We start from the raw sequence: 16,569 nt of genomic DNA on the forward strand, positions 1-16,569 counted from the left end.
TAACTGGGGCTTGTTGGAGTTTAGTCCATTCTCACCACAGCAGGGACAATGACAGGATACAGATTCACACGGTGCTGAAGAAGTAATTGAGAGTTTTACATCTGTATATATAGGCAGCAGCAGGAGAGAAAGCCACTGGGCATGACTTGGGCTTTTGGAACCTCAAAGCCCACCTCCAGTGACACACTTCCTCTAACAACACCACACCTCCTAATTGTTTCAAATAGTGTCCCCCTGGTGACCAAGCAAATCTTTGAGCCTATGGGGGCCATTCTTTTTATTTTTTTTTTCTTGTTTGTTTTTTTGAGACAGGATCTCTCTGTGTAGCTCTACCTGTCCTGGAACTCACTTATAAACCAGGCTGACCTTGAACTCTCAGAGATCCACCTGCCTTTGATAGGTTTCATTTTTTTAGCCACTGACAAGACGGAATAAGTTATGAATGGAAAAATGACCTGAAAGAAAGCAAGTAAAAGAAATATAAATGCCGTCTAAATTGGATAGAAGGCAAAAATAATCAATTTCCTTAAAAGATAATTATGCCAAATTTTGATTTGAAAAGAACAGTTGGGGCACTATGTAAATGTAAAACTTTCGAAAATTTTCTTCCATGTGAGAATAGAGTTTGTTCAGGTCTCAGGTTGAATCACTGATATGGGTTGTCTAGACAGATACTTAGTGAAATGAGAATTTGGCCTATCTTTCATTTTTGCTTTGTTGTTGTTATTGTGTGTGTGTGAACATATTTTTCTTAGCATCTTTCTTACCACATTTTTAATTGGCTTCACTTAACTTTTTATAGGATGAGTGGCAGTGTACAGAGTGCAAGAAATTTAATTCTCCAAGCAAGAGGTATTGTTTTCGTTGCTGGGCCTTAAGAAAGGATTGGTATTCGGATTGTTCTAAATTAACTCATTCTCTCTCCACATCTAATATCACTGCCATACATGAAAAGAAAGAGAATGAAGGAATCGATGTCCCTGATTGCCGGAGAACCGTTTCAGCTCCAGTTGTCAGGCCTAAAGATGTGTATTTAAAGGAAGAGAATACCAAGTTTAACCCTTGTAACTCAGTGGAGTTTTTGGATTTGGCTCATAGTTCTGAAAGCCAAGAGACCATCTCAAGTGTGAGAGAACAAGCAGATATCCTTTCTGAACAGAAAACAGATACAGAAAGTATGGAAGATTTTAAAAATATCTTGAAGCCGTGTAGTTTATGTGAAAAAAGGCCTCGGGATGGGAACATTATTCATGGGAGAACGAGCCATTTGACGACGTGTTTCCAATGTGCCAGAAGACTAAAGAAGGCTGGGGCTTCATGTCCTTCTTGTAAGAAAGAGATTCAGTTGGTTATTAAAGTTTTTATAGCATAGCTGAGTCAGAGAAATATTAGGATCAGGTCATTTCTCAAAAAACCAGTATTCTTGGAGGCAGGAGCAGAAGATCACCTATTTTGATGCCAGTCTGGGCCATGTAGTGAGACTTTGTTTTTAAAAGAATCAGCATTGAGCATCTTTCATGAGTGTGAGCCATTGTATGTGTTTATTTATGGAATTTTAGAAGATCAGTTTGAGGGTTTCATTAACGTTAGATACTTAAATCCCTTTGTTCTCCTTCCAAATCTTAAATCTGAGTGGGAATAATACCAATACAAACATAACAGTGCATTCTTTTATTCCCTGTTGAGAGTAATGCATTAGTTGGTTTATACTCTACCCTGCTGTTATGTGTTCTCGGGCATCAAAATCTAAGGTAGTTATTAGAAAAATACTAGGACCAACACTGAAGAAACAAATCTGATTAGTCACTGTGTAGCCAAGGATGTCCTTCTACCTCTGACCATCTGTGTGTCTCCCACCTGTGTGCTGTGCTTATAGGCTGTCCCATCATGCCTAGCTGAATCTCTCAGCTTTACATAAAATAACAGGAGTGCACATATCTGCACAGCCTTCTCAAGGAGAAGGTATAGGCTTTGTAGCCAACACTTGGCAATTGTCTCCTGGAAGCTGGTTAGGTGTTTTTGTACTTTGCCTCTAGAATTATGCACACTCCAAGGCAATGGCCAGTGATAGGGTTGAACAAGTGGAGAGAAGAGGGAGGGAAACAAATTGATCTTCAATTCTGCTTAGTCATTTTAGACCACATCAATTTAGTATACAAACTGAAGACCTTATTTGTGTCTTTATACCTATTTGTGTCTGCCGAACCCATGGGATAGATCTTGGTGTTTCCCCAGGGATATGAATACCTCATTTTAAAGACCAAGTCTGTAGAACTATTGAACTTGGGGGACATCTAGCTGTCCCAGCCTTTCCAGTGGCTCCTGCTCTTAGAAATGGGGAGATATATAGTATCTAATCCCATGATGTGCCTATTGGACCAAGACCATTGGGAATTCTATAATTACTACTAAATGGAGGTATGTTAGCATGTGTTTTTGCGTTGACTCTGTTCCCTGTCTGCCCCACTGCCCTCCCACTAGACCTGACTCCACCAAGTGCCTATTGGGTTAATTGTCATTGTTAGTTCTTTTTTCTTTCTTTCTTTTTTTTTCCTTCCATTTTTTTCCGTAGTTACTCTTCAATTGTGACAAAACACCAAGGCATAAAAGCATTTAATTGGGGTTACCTTTTGAGAAGGTTAGAATCCATGATGGCAGAAAACTGATAACTCACATCTTGTTTCTGCAAGTAGGAGGCAGAGAAAGAACCTTGTGAAATCCTAAAACTTGACCCCCACTGCCTCCAAGGCAGCACCTTGTAATCCTTCCCAAACAGTTCCAACAACTGGAGGCCAAGTATTCAAACATGAACCTGAGGTAGCCATTCTCATGTAAACCTCCACATTCTACCCCCTATCCCCCATAGGCTTTTGACCATATGGTAGTGCAAAATGCAAACTTGGCTCCCAGCATTAACCTCCTTGGTGCTCTTTCCTTCATACTCTGTATATGATAGTCTTTCTGCCTCACATGCTCTTTTCTGTTACTAATAACTATGCTGCAGAGTCAGCATTCAGCTCTTTGGAAGGCTCCTCTGTCAAAGAAATTAGTCTGTTACTTTTCACTTAGGACAAGGGCAGAAGAAGACAGCCACATACTTTGCCAAAACATCCCAAGAATAGTCTTTTCTCAGTTGCTAATTAAGAGTTAGTTAAGTCTAGATCTGAAGCTTCATGATCTAGACTTCCACAGAAGTCTAGGCTCTTGACACTTCTGTCTTCCAAGCTTCAACCACTTTCTTAGTCCAAAGACCCAGTCTTCCACATTCCTCCAACAAACCATGTGGCCAGGTCTTTCATAGCAGTGGCCCACTTCTGGTACCGACTGGTGTCTGGCTACTCTTCAGTGCTGTGACAAAACACTCCAGCCAAGGCAGCATAGAGAAGAAAGCCTTTATTGGGGCTATGGTTTCACAGGATTAGTTCATGATGGCACCAACATTGGAGAGCAGGAGGTAGAGAGAGAACCCTGGGAGTGGCATGGGCTTTTGAAACCCCAAAGCCTTCACTTGTGACACACCCCTACCAACAAGGCCACATCTCCCAATCCTCCTAAATAGTTCCTCCAACTGTGGACCAAATATTCATACATGAACCTATGGGGGCCATTCTCATTCAGACCACCAGTTTGCAAAGGAGTTCTTTCTTTCTTAGCTATATCTTGTCATTGCCTCCAGTTAATAATTTCACTAGTTGCAGCAAATAAAGTAGAATTTGCCTTTCCTCAGTGGCCAAGCCTTTGCTATTACCTTCTGCGAGTATTAAAAGGCCTGTAGCTCCTGTTTGGCGTGATGTGCAGCCTCTTTGAGAGACTGATTACAGTCATCTTTATTCACATCTCCATGGTAGTGAGAACAACAAAGTAGTGTAGAAATGATCACAGATGTCATCAATCATAATTCCTGCTTAAGAACAGGCTGTGATGTAGCCAGTCCTCCTGAGTGGAACTGAGTCTTTTTTTTTTTTTTTACTTTATTAAAACACTGAGTTTATTTCACATGTATATTTTTGTTTCCCTACTGTTTCCACATCTGACCACCACTATTACTATGTTCTATCATAACATTCCATACATACTTAAAACCAAGTAAAGGGTGGAGCTCCATCCTTGAAAACTAAACAGGCATTTTAGACAACACATTCTTGGCAATGGGACCTGGACAACATTTATCAAACACAGTAGGGAAATTTCTTATTTTGCATTATAAAAAGGAGAGCCAGATATATCAACTGTTTCAGAAATTAAGTAAGATGGCATATTTCAAAGTGTTTAAACCCTTTTCTTAAAGAGACTTCTACTGCCAGAGATCTTGAATAACCTGGTCAATCATCTGGAAGCAATTCTTCACATAATTAATGAACTTGGCTTCCACTTTGGGAAGAGAGCCACCTTTTTCTATACTTGCTTTCATTTTTGCCTTAATGTTTTCTACAGAACTAGGTCCTTTTGGTGTTTTAGGGTTTTTTTTTTTCCTGCTTTTTGAAGGATTCTTGACCCTTTGATCTTGGTGTTGATGATTTTAAGTCTTTTCCATTTTGGTTTGATTTTTGTGCATTTTTGGCTGGGGTACCTCGTATAGATTTCTTCACTGGAACTTTTTCTTCAGCTTTCTCATCAAAATCATCATCTTCATCATCCTCATCCTCATCAGGTTTTACTTTCTTCTGTGGAACCTTGTTGCCACCTCCAGGAGCAGATCCCTTTCCAGACACACTCAGCAGCTTTACATCATCCTCATCTTCATCTTCTGACTCTGCATCTTCCTCTACAGCTACTAGGTGCTGTCCCTAATGTGCACAGGCCCTGGACCACACGTCCATCTTAAGACCACAGGCGGTGTTAGGAACTGAGTCTTTTTCAGTTCCAAGAACTATATTCAATATATAATGTATTTTAAGTCATCCTAATGCTCCTCATCTTTTGGGGACAGGATCTTGCTGTTTAGCTATGACTGGCCTAGGCCTCACCCTGTATCTCAGACTGGCCTCAACCTTGCAGTGATCTTCCTGCTTTTGCCTCTCGAGTGCTGAGTTTATATGTCCTGGTTAAATTTCTTACTTTGGTTGTCATTTAAGTTAGTATTGTGATCATACTATCTTTGACAGAAAATGCAGAGCAGAGCTGACAGGTGATTGGAAAAGGCTCCTCACTGTTACCTTACATACGGTGTTAGTATGCTTACGTATTTACTACTGTGTCAGACTAGAAGTTCAGGCCAAGCCTTTACACTGGTGTCACTGCCTCCCTGGCCCATCTATTTTAGATTTCCCAGTGAGGGCTGGAACTGGTGGACCAGAATAGCCAGGCCAGCCTTCTGACTGCCACAGAGTTGTGTAATAACACGTTTTACTGCCAAGCATTTGTGATAGTGTGATAATATGTTCATTATTTGTGTATATTTAGATGTATATGATACCTTGCATGGTTTGAAAGAATTTATTCTAAAAGCCAGGATCTCGTGTGTCAGTTCAATGTAATGGTTCCCTTGAAAAGTCTTGATTGAAGAATTGGTGAATGTTTCCAGATCCTTAATGTTACCTGGTTGGTTCTTTTTAGAAAGGAAGAACCTTCCAGACTAGCTATTTGTCAGTGTTTTTGTTTTGTTCTGTTCCCATGATGTTCTGTGAACTCCGAAAGTACGTGGCTTTAGATACTGTGACTGTTATTTTTCCTTTTAGCCTAAATTGTTGCTTCAGCCTAAAGAAGACTATTTCTTGATGCCTCCAACCGACCTTTCATGTATGTTCACACTATCTAGATTGATGCTACCTTTGCTTAAAAGTTTTAGATAAAGAATTAGCTGTTTAGACTCTTCACTTCAAAGATAAACCCGGAAGCTGTCCTCTGTGCCAAAAGTAAAGTGTGCAATGTTTACAGATGGGTGGAATTTTGCACTGCCATAGGGAATGGTGAAGTTATATCACCAGATTCCTTAGATTTATGAGTAGATAGTTGCCGTTTATGCTTATGAGAGGAGCTGTTGAGCCTTCTGAGTCTAACCTGGAAATGAGTATCTGAGACCGGTGGTTGAAGTGACTCACTCCCTAGACCTAGCTTGGGAGCAGTTTCCAGTTTGTTTGGAGATATTCTTTCTATTGACAGCTCTTTGTTGTCTGCAGTTACTATGTGCTTCCTTTAGAGGAGCTGCCAGCCCTTCCCTCCTGGGGGAGAATGTTGTGTAGGCTGTTTGAGATCTTTTGATGTAATACATGTGCAATCCCAAATAATGCCATTATTGGTGAATGTGGCATTAGTAAAGAAACCCTTACTATAAATTATTTCTGATCTCCCCTCAAGAGCCCCCCTCCTTTTTTTTTTTTTCCTTTTGGAAAGAGACAGGGTCTCCATGTATAGCTCTTGGTTGACCTAGAACTTGCTTTGTAGACCAGGGTGTCCTCAAACTCACAGAGATCTGCCTGTTTCTGCCTACTGAGTGCTGGGCCTAAAGGCATCTGCCACCACACCCATCCTTAGTAGCCTTTTGAATGGCTAATATTACAGAAACTGATCTCATCCATGGTGCTGCTTTCCCTGCTTATTTGCGTTTGCATAGGAGCCTCTGGTTCCTTCTAGCAGTACAGCACAGCCAGTAGCACTCCCCATTTCTTAAGGTGGAGGAGTCAGAGATAAGCTATAAGGGCAAGTAGTGCTACCAGGGCAGTTCCTTCAGTGGTTTTAGAGTTTGGCAAATGCTTTACTGAAGATCAGCATTGTGTTGAGACACCCGAGGGCCAATCAGAGCATTTTGTTACCCAAAGGTATTTTTTATTTTAAACAGCAAATACTTGGGTGTTTGTTTGTAGGCATTTCCCCTCCCTCCCTCCCACTCTCCTTTATTGTTGCTTTTATGCTGTCCTGGTTCGAAGTTAACTGGGTTTGGACCTTGCTTCTATGCCAGAGGCCATTTTTCTCTCTGGGTGATTCGAGCTGCTTTGTACTTATGTACGGTCCTTCTTCGGCCAGTCCTGAGCAATGTTGTGTTTGTGTTTGCAGAGGACCATGAGCTCAAGTAGGGAAGAGGGAAGCTGAGGTCAGCTGGATGGCTTCTTTTGTGTGTGTGTGATGGGTTGGTGATTAGTTCACAGCTGAACTAATTTGTCTGAGCACTGAGGAATTTGAGGTCAGTCTGCCAACCCTTTGCATGCCCATTTGTTTTCTCCATCTTTCACTCCCTTTCAGTAAGGACGCCATGCCACCCCTCCAACACAGTAATAGGAAATGCAATGTACTTGGCATAGTAGAAGTTTCAGTCAGTGTCTGAACAAGGTAGCTTGCTATGAATTGTTTCCTCTTGGATAAAGAAAGATTACCCCAGCAGCTTGTAGCCTTGTCTGGAAGTTGTAAGCTGCAGTTTTTCTCACTTGTAACACCAACATACACACCACCCCTTTCTACCTCAGATTGTTGTGGAGACTATTGGGGAGCAACTCTTAAAAACTTACTGCCTTGAAGAAGGTGTAAGAAGCTAATAGTCTTAGTCGACTGTCCTCTGAGGCTTGTATTAAGAAGCCCTTGAGTTCTGGAAGCAGTTCTCCTTGCTGCTTGTTTACCAGAGCCTGTGTTGCTTACTGTAAGTCCTCTGCCCACATGCTCTCTTTATCCTCCAGACGCTCTGAGAAGTGCATGTAAATATGGATAGCACATCCTTTTGTCATGGAACGTCCTTGCTGAGGCCTTGCTGCGTAGGAATTCTTTCTATGTGCACTTGAGTAGGTGGCATAAGATGCTCTGCTGGTGTGCAGAAACAGGCAGTTCCTGGCATCCTGGTTGGGGAGTCGCCAGTGCAGTAGTAGCAAATGAGGGGTAATAGACTGAGAAGAATGGCAGCTTACTAACGAGGCCAGAGGGAAATGTTTCTGTGTGTCTTTGTGTAATTTCCTGCAGTGCCACTGAGTTAATAGCCCTGTACCTGGGTGTTTGCACTATGTAATGCTTCCACGGTCTTTTTATTGTGTTTTTGTGTGATTAAACAGTTTTCATTTCACTGTGTGTTGTCATTATTGGAAATAAGTAATTTTGTTTATTTACAGCTAGCCCATTTTCTGTTCTCTTTGGCATGATTTGGAGAAGTGATTAGACTTAAAGTCAGTAGCAACTTCCCCCCAAGTTGCCTATTAGAGTAATTGTATTCATTTCTTCTTCCCACTTATGAAACTCAAAGTTTGCAGATATAATATTAAAAATGGAGCTTAATGTGTCTAATCATTATGTCCCTAACATCTGCTAAAGTGTCCAGCAGCGGTTCTTGAACTTTTTGAGATTAGAGTCCTTGGAAAACTAATGAAATTTATGGAAGCTCTTTATAAATAGTGTTTTTGTTTGTTTTGTTTTTTGAGACAATGTTTCATTATGTAGCCCTGACTGGTCTGGAACTTGCTATGTAGCTGGCCTCAAGCTCACAGAGATCTGCCTGCCTCTGCCTCTCAAGTGCTGGGATGAAAGGTATGTGCCACCTTGTCTGGTGTAAATGTTTTATATTGAATCTCAGGGCTGCCTTAAAGCCGTTGGTCCTCAGCTTCTGTTCTTTGGTGGGATAGCTTGATATTGCATGTGCTGTTTACCTCTAAAATGGGTTCTCAGCCTTTGGTGAGGTTGGGCTGCCTGGTAATTGGTACAGATTATGTATGGCACAACTTTGGACACTTCACAGAGCCAGATAAATAACGATACTGTCTCAGTGTGTGCAGCCTCCACTGGTGTGAGACCCCTGGGGATGGGGTAGTGTGCAACTAGCAGGGATGGCAGCAAAGCCAGAGGAGCAACAGAGACAATTCCATCTTATAACCTTTCACATGTTGTGACTTCTTTAAGGTCTGGTGTTTCGTTAACTGTTTTGGGGTGGAAGATCTGCTTATGAAACCCAGGCTAGCCTCGGCTTCAAGTCCTGGGATTGTAGGTAGGCACTGCCATTTCTGTTACTTTGTAATATAATCCCAGCAGCTATATCTAACATTTTGTTTACTGAATTTTTAAGCCCTGCTCTATTTGAGCTGATGGTGCTGAAGATTGAAGATTCATGTTCTTGATGCTGGAGGGAAGGTAAGCTAAGCCTAGTGCTGGGCTTACAAAACTTGGTAGATTCTAAGTTAGTGTTTTCTCCCCATCCCTTCTCCTAGATTTGCAAAACACAACCTTTAAACATATAAAAAGAGGGAAATCTAATGGTACTACATACAGTTTGAGAATATGGGTATAATCTTACTGTGCATGTTCTCAACCCCAAATTCATGGTTAATTATTCCTCTTTAAAGTAAATTTATCCAGTAAATACTAAATGTACTGTTAACACAATAGTGACTAAGGAAGCTGCCTTCAAGTTAGTTTAAGGGTGGTTGAGTCTGTAAGATAAATTCCACATGGACGAAGGAGGCAGTAGTGAAAGAATTGAAGGTGAGAATACTTGTGAGAATACCCCTGCATGAGGTGGAGCAAAGGCTCTGGATTGCTGAGGGGGCAGAAGATGTTATGCTGCGCTATAAAGTTTGAATCTGCTATATCCTAAAGACACTGGTGTCTGCGAAAGGGTCTTAGACAGTTTGCACTTACAAGTACATTTTATTGCTCAGTAGGCAAGTGATGTAGAGCAGAAGCAGGGACCACAGGCTGTTTAAATCTGGAGCAGGAAATGGTGTCATTCTCAAGACGTGGCAGTAGGCCTGGAATGAAGAGCATGGAATAGCGACTTGTCTGTTGTCCATGATGTGTTGAAAGTGTAAAGACATTAGATATGTGTTTAAGGCACCAAGAATTGCTGTCAGTGACTTAAAAAGTGGTTGGGTTTGGGAAAAGATGTGGAAAATACAGCCAACCTAGGAATGGGTGTAGCGTGAGCAAAAGGAGAGTCAGCTGCTGGGACAATTGGTGCCACTCATGAGAACTAACAGAGTCAAGCCAGGTGTTGTGGCACATACCTTTAAGCTTAGCTCTTGGGAAGCAGACACGGGCAGATTTCTGAGTTTGAGGTTAGACTGGAACATAGTTCCAGGCCCATTGAGGGTTCCATAGTGAAACTCTGTCCCAAGAATAAATAAACAAAAATAAATACACGAGGATGAATAAAGCCCTAGGTTCACCCCTGGTATACACCTTTAATAGCAGCACTTGGGAAACAGCCTGGAGGATTGCAAGTTGAAGGCCATCGTGGGCTACATGGGGAGACCAACAGGAACCGTGGATAAAAGAAGAGGTTTTTGTGGTATCAGGGGGAAAAATGGGGGGCTAACAGTAAGTACATACGTTTCTTCCAGAGGCCCTTTGTTTGAGTCTCAGCACTCAAGTAAGGTGACTCACAATGCCCTGCAACTCCAGCTCAGGGATCCGATCCTCTGGCCTCCATGAGCACATGCACACAGTTAAAGATAGTCTTTTAAACAATGAAAAGGAAAAATGCGTTGATTTTGCTCCTATGAAAACATCAGAATGGAATGGCGCTTGAGAGAGACCTGGACTGTGAATGTTAAATGCCTGTGAGTGTCTGTGGTGTTGTGCAGTGGGGGTGAGTATGCCCTATCCCTGGTTAGGGAAGCTGGCAGAAATTGTGTGGTTACTGCTTGGAAAGTCTTATTGAAGCTACTATATTAGTTTGTTGGTTGTTAGGGTCAATAGACTCTTAAGTCCTCTCCAGAAAAAGATTGAGCTTTTATTTCAAGAAACATTTTATTTCAAGAAACTTTCTACAACCTATAACCATCTGAGTCCTAGGCAGGTGTCAGAATCACCTACCGTTTATTCTGCCCACCCAGAGGCTCCAGGTGCTAGGGAATCTTTAAACTCTGGCAAGTACCCTGCTCAAAACTGGATGAAACTGCCACTTTAGTAGGAGACGTTGGAGAGATGTATGTTTTCACGTCTGTGCATGAACACATCTATGGTGTGCAATATACGTTACGTTGGTAAATTGTCATATACTACTTAAGCTTAGGTGGACTCAGGGAGTAAGGGGGCCCTCCCTTGATTCTAATAAAACTCCCTGTCTTGGCCGAGCTGGCTTCTAACTTGTAACAAGGAGGATGGAAAACAGCAAGCATTTAAGAGTAGTATGTTGGGCTGGAGAGATGGCTCAGCTGTTAGCGCTTACTGCTCTTCCAGAGAATCCAAATTTTATTCTCAGGAATCATGTCCAATAGGTCACAACTGCCTGTAACTTTGGCTCTAGGGGATCCAACATCTATGGCTTCCTCTGGTACTGCAGTCACATGTACATATTATGTACATATGTACAACCCTGTACATACAGTTAACTCCCCCCCCCCCCTTTGGTTTTTCAAGACAGGGTTTCTCTGTAGCTTTCGTGTCTGTCCTGGAACTAGCTCTTGTAGACCTGGATGGCCTCGAACTCACAGAGATCCGTCTGCCTCTGCCTCCCGAGTACTGGGATTAAAGGCATGTGCACCACCACCGCCCAGCTACATACAGTTAACTCTTAAACAATACCTGTTGTTCAGGTGGAAGCTGACATGTTTTCTCTCTCACTTGGGTTCTTTCAGTAAGAATGGATGTTGCTAGTGTTGGTTTCGAACATGTTCTGCTATCTGTGGCTTCTCTTTGCTATTGGCTGCTTTGTACTATAGATGTGTGTGTGTGTGTGTGTGTGTGTGTGTGTGTGTGTGTATGTATGTATGTATGTTTCTTTTGCCTCTGTGTTTGTCTGCACCATATGCATGCATTGCTCATGGAACTGGATTTATGGATAGTTTTTAACTGCATTATCAATGCTGAATAACCCAGTACACTTAACCTCTGAGATCTCTCCAGCCCCAGTCTTTTTTTTTTTTTTTTTTTGGTGGTGGGGGTGGGGGTGGCCTGTATGTGTTTCTGTGTGAGGAACTGATCCTCTGGAACTGGAGCTACAGATAGTTGTAAGCTGCCATGTAGGTGTTGGGAACTAAATCTGGGTCCTTAGGAAGAACAGCTGATGCTTTTAACCCCTGAGCCATCTTTCCACCCTTCCTGTTTTTAGTTTTTGTGAGACAAGGTCTCTCTACATAGCTCTGACTGTTCTGGAATTAACTCTGGAGACCATGTTGTCCTTAAACTCAGAGATCTGCTGCCTCTGCCTCCTGAGTGCCTGGATTAAGGGATGCACCACCATGCCTGGCAGTACTTGCTGTGTGTATACTTAATAAACTTACTTAGAATCCAAAACATGGGTATTGTTCATCATTCTCTGAATTGTGCAAATAGTTTGAAATACTATCACTATTCCTAAAAGCTTTAACACAAATTCTGACTTGCCAGTTAGCTGATTACCAGGTGATCTGAGGCAAACCCTTTCATGTCTCTAAGCTTCAGCTCCTGTCTTGATAAACAGGCATCTGGACAAACAGGTGAGGGGGTCTTGACTCTGGGCTTCACCCAGTGGGCCTAGCCTTTATCTTCCACTAGAGGGCACTGGTAGCCTAAAAATTTGAGAATGTTCCTTCTTTCCAAAATACAATTGCAGATAACCCCTTAAGTCCAAGTCTTTGAAGACCCATAGTCATGGTGTTTGAACACATGGTGTCCATGGTGTTCTGGAACACATCATGAAAAACTCTCTTACAGCTGGGTGAGGAAGTAAAGAGGGAGAGTCTTAACAAAGTAAGCAGTTTTTATGGGGGATCTGGGGTGCACTTCAGTGGTAGTGTGCCAGAGGAACCTCTTCAAAGCCCTGGATGCGACCACAAAGCACACAAACAAAGCCCTCATGGTGGTTTGTATAGGAATGGCACTCACAGGTTCTTGTATTTGACTGCTTAGCCCTTAGGGAGTGGCACTACTAGGAAGTGTGATCTTGTTGGAAAAAGCACATCACTGCGGTGGTAGACTTTGAGGTCTCCTATGCTCAGACTGTACCCAGTGTAGCTCACAGTCTCCTCTGTTGCCTGTGGATCCAGTTGTAGAACTCTCAGTTCTTTCTCCAACACCATGTCTGCCCACATGCTGCTGTGCTTCCTACCATGTGATTATGGACTAAACCTCTCAAACTGTAAGCCAGACTGTTTTTAAATGCTGTTTTTATAAGATTTGCCATGGTCATAGTGTCTCTTCACAAGTAAGATTCTTCTAAAGTCCACCAGTAAAGCCTTGGCTGAAAGAACATATCTAAGTGCACATCAGCCACCAAAAGAAAGTTAATCCCCATTCCATTTAAATCTGTTTTCTCATGAGCGTGAGTGGCAGTGTGTGTGTGTGTGTGTGTGTGTGTGTGTGTGTGTGTGTGTGTGTTTGGTGGGGGGTGAGAGACCTTGAGAGAGACCCTACCCCTTCAGCATATTGGAGAATCTTTGGACCCTCATGACAGCAGCACATTTTTTCTGAACACCTTAAAAGGTCGACTAGTGGTGACCTTCCTCTGCTGAGGACCACTGATTTAGTTGTGGGCATAAAGGAGAATGTAGAATTGCTTTTCTGGCTGGAGTGCTTTTATATTAATAAAGGCCACAAGATGGTTACAGGAACAGGACAAGAGGAAGAAGATTCCTGGGGTGGAGTGTGGCTTCAGAAGGGTTGAACTTTAGGACTATCTTGGCCATGGTCATTGGTAAAACCTGGAACATGGATGGGAGTGGTCTCACACATGCCTACTTGTGGAGTTCAGTGGAAACTCAGACAAGGAAATCAGACAGGACAGCAGGGACTAGAGTAAGCTCGAGAGCCACACCCATATTAATAAGAGTGCCCATTAACCGACTTCAGTCAGGTATTTTCAGGTGGTAATGGAGGAATATTGTTACCTGTCTTATGATTCAAGAGAATCTGCAATGACAGAGAAAACTTATATTTTATAAATAGTAGTAGTAGTAATAACATCATAATATAAGGTTTTAAAATAGTAGGCAGACCAAGACAAAAATGATTGTCAGTGAACCTGAATAACTGACCTGTGGGTGAAGCCCATCTGAAATGTTGTACCACTGTTCTAGCAGGTAGAAGGAAAGAAGTTTTTCGTGTCTTGCACACCTCACAATTCTGCAGGGCAGGTTACAGTGCATACCGGAAGGAATTGGCCGCAGTCTAAACTGGTCGCTGGACAGAGCTGTGAAGAGCATATTCCTGGGATAGTGACTCCATTGAGGCGGAGATTCCTGTCCTGTGTCCACCTCTTCCAGACTTGAGTCTCTGGATTTCTGGTGCAGTCATCCTTAAAGGCAGAGTCAGGAACACAGAAGCTCTAGAGCAGTGATTCTTGACCTTCCTAATGCTGCGGCACAGGTCCTTGTGTGGTGACTCCCACCATGAAATTATTGTTGCTACTTCGTAACTAATTTTGCTACTGTTAAATCATACTGTCAATATCTGATATGCCCACAGGTTGAGACTGCTCTAGAGTTTGTTTACGGTTGTAGTGCAAACAGCTCAAGCCCTTGCCACTGGTCCTTTGCCAAATTCTGTCATTCTACCTGGTGTGTAGGAACCAGAAAAAAGTCATCCAAGTCTGTGTTCCCCAGGGGCCTTTGCCTTTATTCATAACATTGGCAGCGTTTATTCTCTCTCAGCCAGTGAGTCCAGTACCAAACCGCCAGAGCTATATAACTGCTTTTCCAACCCATCTATTCAGTCTACAGTTCTCTTTGCTGAAACCCTCTGGGAGCTGTCTGTCCTGCTAACAGGGAAAAGACCAGTTGCACCTACACTGGTGCCCAGGTACTCTGCCCTGGGCTCAACCCACCTGAAATTCCAGTGTGTATTCTTCCAGGTCTTTCCTAAAGGGGCTGCCAGGGGGCTGACTTTCTGGTCCAACAACATTGTGCCTTTACCCTATTGCTTCTGACTCTTTAGCAGTGGGATATCTAAAGTGGGGGAGAGAGCGGGGCATCGTCAACCAAACTCCTGTCAATTTTTTTTTTTTTTTTTGAAACAGGGTCTCACTCTGCAGTCCTGGCCAGTGCAGAACTCACTGTGTAGAATGGCTGACCTTAAGCTCACAGAGATCCGCCTGCCTCTGTCTCCCAAGTGCTGGGATCAAATGCCTGCACACTTCCCTCAGTCTGGTCTGCCATTCTTGACTGTGGCCATCACCATGTCTCCCAGAGCAGCAGCAGAAGGAAATCTGTTCAGCTGTCCCTTGATCCCATTCACAGAGATGATATATGATATTTGTCTCCTGTGTTGTCAGGAGCTTTTGGATGAGTTGTTCATAGCTTTTACTGGAAGACTCTGGGAAATCCTGAATTTCGCACCTGAGGACACACCATGCCCTCACTTTGAACACCTGGAAAGAGTAAAAAGAAGATAGCTTAATTTTTCTTTTTAGATTTATTGACTTTTTTGGGGGGGGTATGTTTTGCCTTGTTATGTGTGTATATCATGTGCATGCCTGGTTCCGCAGAGGTCAGAAAGGGCAGCAGATCCTCTGGAACTGAGTTTGAGATGGATGTGAGCACTGTGGGTGCTGGGAACCTAATCTGGATCTCTGCAAGAGCAAATGCTCTTAACCACTGAGCAGTCTCTGCAGCCCCTGTTGTTTTGTTTAGTGTGGAACTTTAGGATCAAATTCAGATTCCCATGCCTGTTTGGCAAGCACTTTACTGTGAGTTATTTCCTCAGTGTTCATGAAGGATATTTATATTTTAAAGCCTCATGAAGGATACAGGCTCCAATATGGTAAAATTTTCTGGAGATCATCTTATATGAAGCTATTACATTCTTATTTTTCAAAGGTTTTTATTTTATGTGTATGTGTGAGAGCCTGTGTGTGTACCACATGAGTACTAGTGCCTTTGGAGGCCAGAAGAGGGCATTGGATCTCCTGAATTTGGAGTTAAAAAGTGGTTGTAGGCTGCTTGATGTTGGTGCTGGGACTCAAAGCCTGACTCTGCAAGAGCAACGAGTATTCTTAACTGCCGAGACAGCCTCTAGCTGTCTCTAGCCACAGTGTTATTTTTCTCATTTTCTTTCTTTCCTCCTCCTCTTTTTGAGGGAGGGGAGATTTTTGAGATAGGGTTTCCCTTTGTAGCTGTCCTGGAACTAGCTCTGTACACCAGTCTGGCCTCAAACTCAGATCTGCCTGCCTCTGTCTCCCAAGTGCTGGGATTAAAGGTGTGCGCCACCACTGCCCGGCTATTTTTCTCATTTTCACCCTAGATGTGGCTCCCCTGGTCTCAGAAGGGAGTGGATCTGGGAGCCACTGGGCTAGAGGGCTCCCTTCCCCCTGTCACGCGTGCTTACAAGCTACAGTTAGGAGAGACCTTGAAATGGGGGGGGGGCTTAAAGTTTTCCTTTGGATTATCTTTGCCTTTCATTGTCTTTTTGTTTGTTTGTTTGTTTGTTGTTTTTGTTTTTCGAGACTTGGTTTCTCTGTAGTTTTGGAGCCTGTCCTGGAACTGGGTCTATAGACCGGGCTGGCTTCGAACTCACAGAGATCTACCTGCCTCTGCCTCCCGAGTGCTGGGATTAAAGGCGTGCGCCACCACCACTTGCCTAATTTTAGATTTTTATGAGGGATTTGGAATTACTTTAAAGAAAATTTCCCTTTATCAGTATTGACTTTTGAAGGTTGTAAGGGTGAAATAAAGCTGTGACTAGGAGAACGGCTGGACAGGACTCTGGCTGCCTATAGTGGGACAGTCCGTGTTTTCTCTTGTCTGT

At 42.9% G+C, this 16,569-nt stretch overlaps 1 protein-coding gene and 1 pseudogene across 4 annotated transcripts in view; one reads left to right on the forward strand and one right to left on the reverse strand.

The window, feature by feature from the left end:
- The window catches only part of Mdm4 (MDM4 regulator of p53), a 56,016-nt gene extending 48,032 nt beyond the window's left edge, over positions 1–7,984 (forward strand). For all 4 annotated transcript variants that reach the window (XM_085688250.2, XM_048430733.3, XM_048430734.3 and 1 more), the window contains one exon: positions 803–7,984. In XM_085688250.2, the coding sequence (XP_085544376.1) occupies positions 803–1,372 (570 nt within the window). In that variant the 3' untranslated portion in view covers positions 1,373–7,984. The remainder of the gene's footprint in view (positions 1–802) is intronic.
- LOC125398356 (nucleophosmin pseudogene) overlaps positions 4,295–16,569 on the reverse strand; it is a 43,584-nt pseudogene continuing 31,309 nt past the window's right edge.

Source organism: Myodes glareolus, chromosome 5, assembly GCF_982192425.1.
Source record: "Myodes glareolus chromosome 5, mMyoGla1.1, whole genome shotgun sequence".
NCBI classification, from domain to species: Eukaryota; Metazoa; Chordata; class Mammalia; order Rodentia; family Cricetidae; genus Myodes; species Myodes glareolus.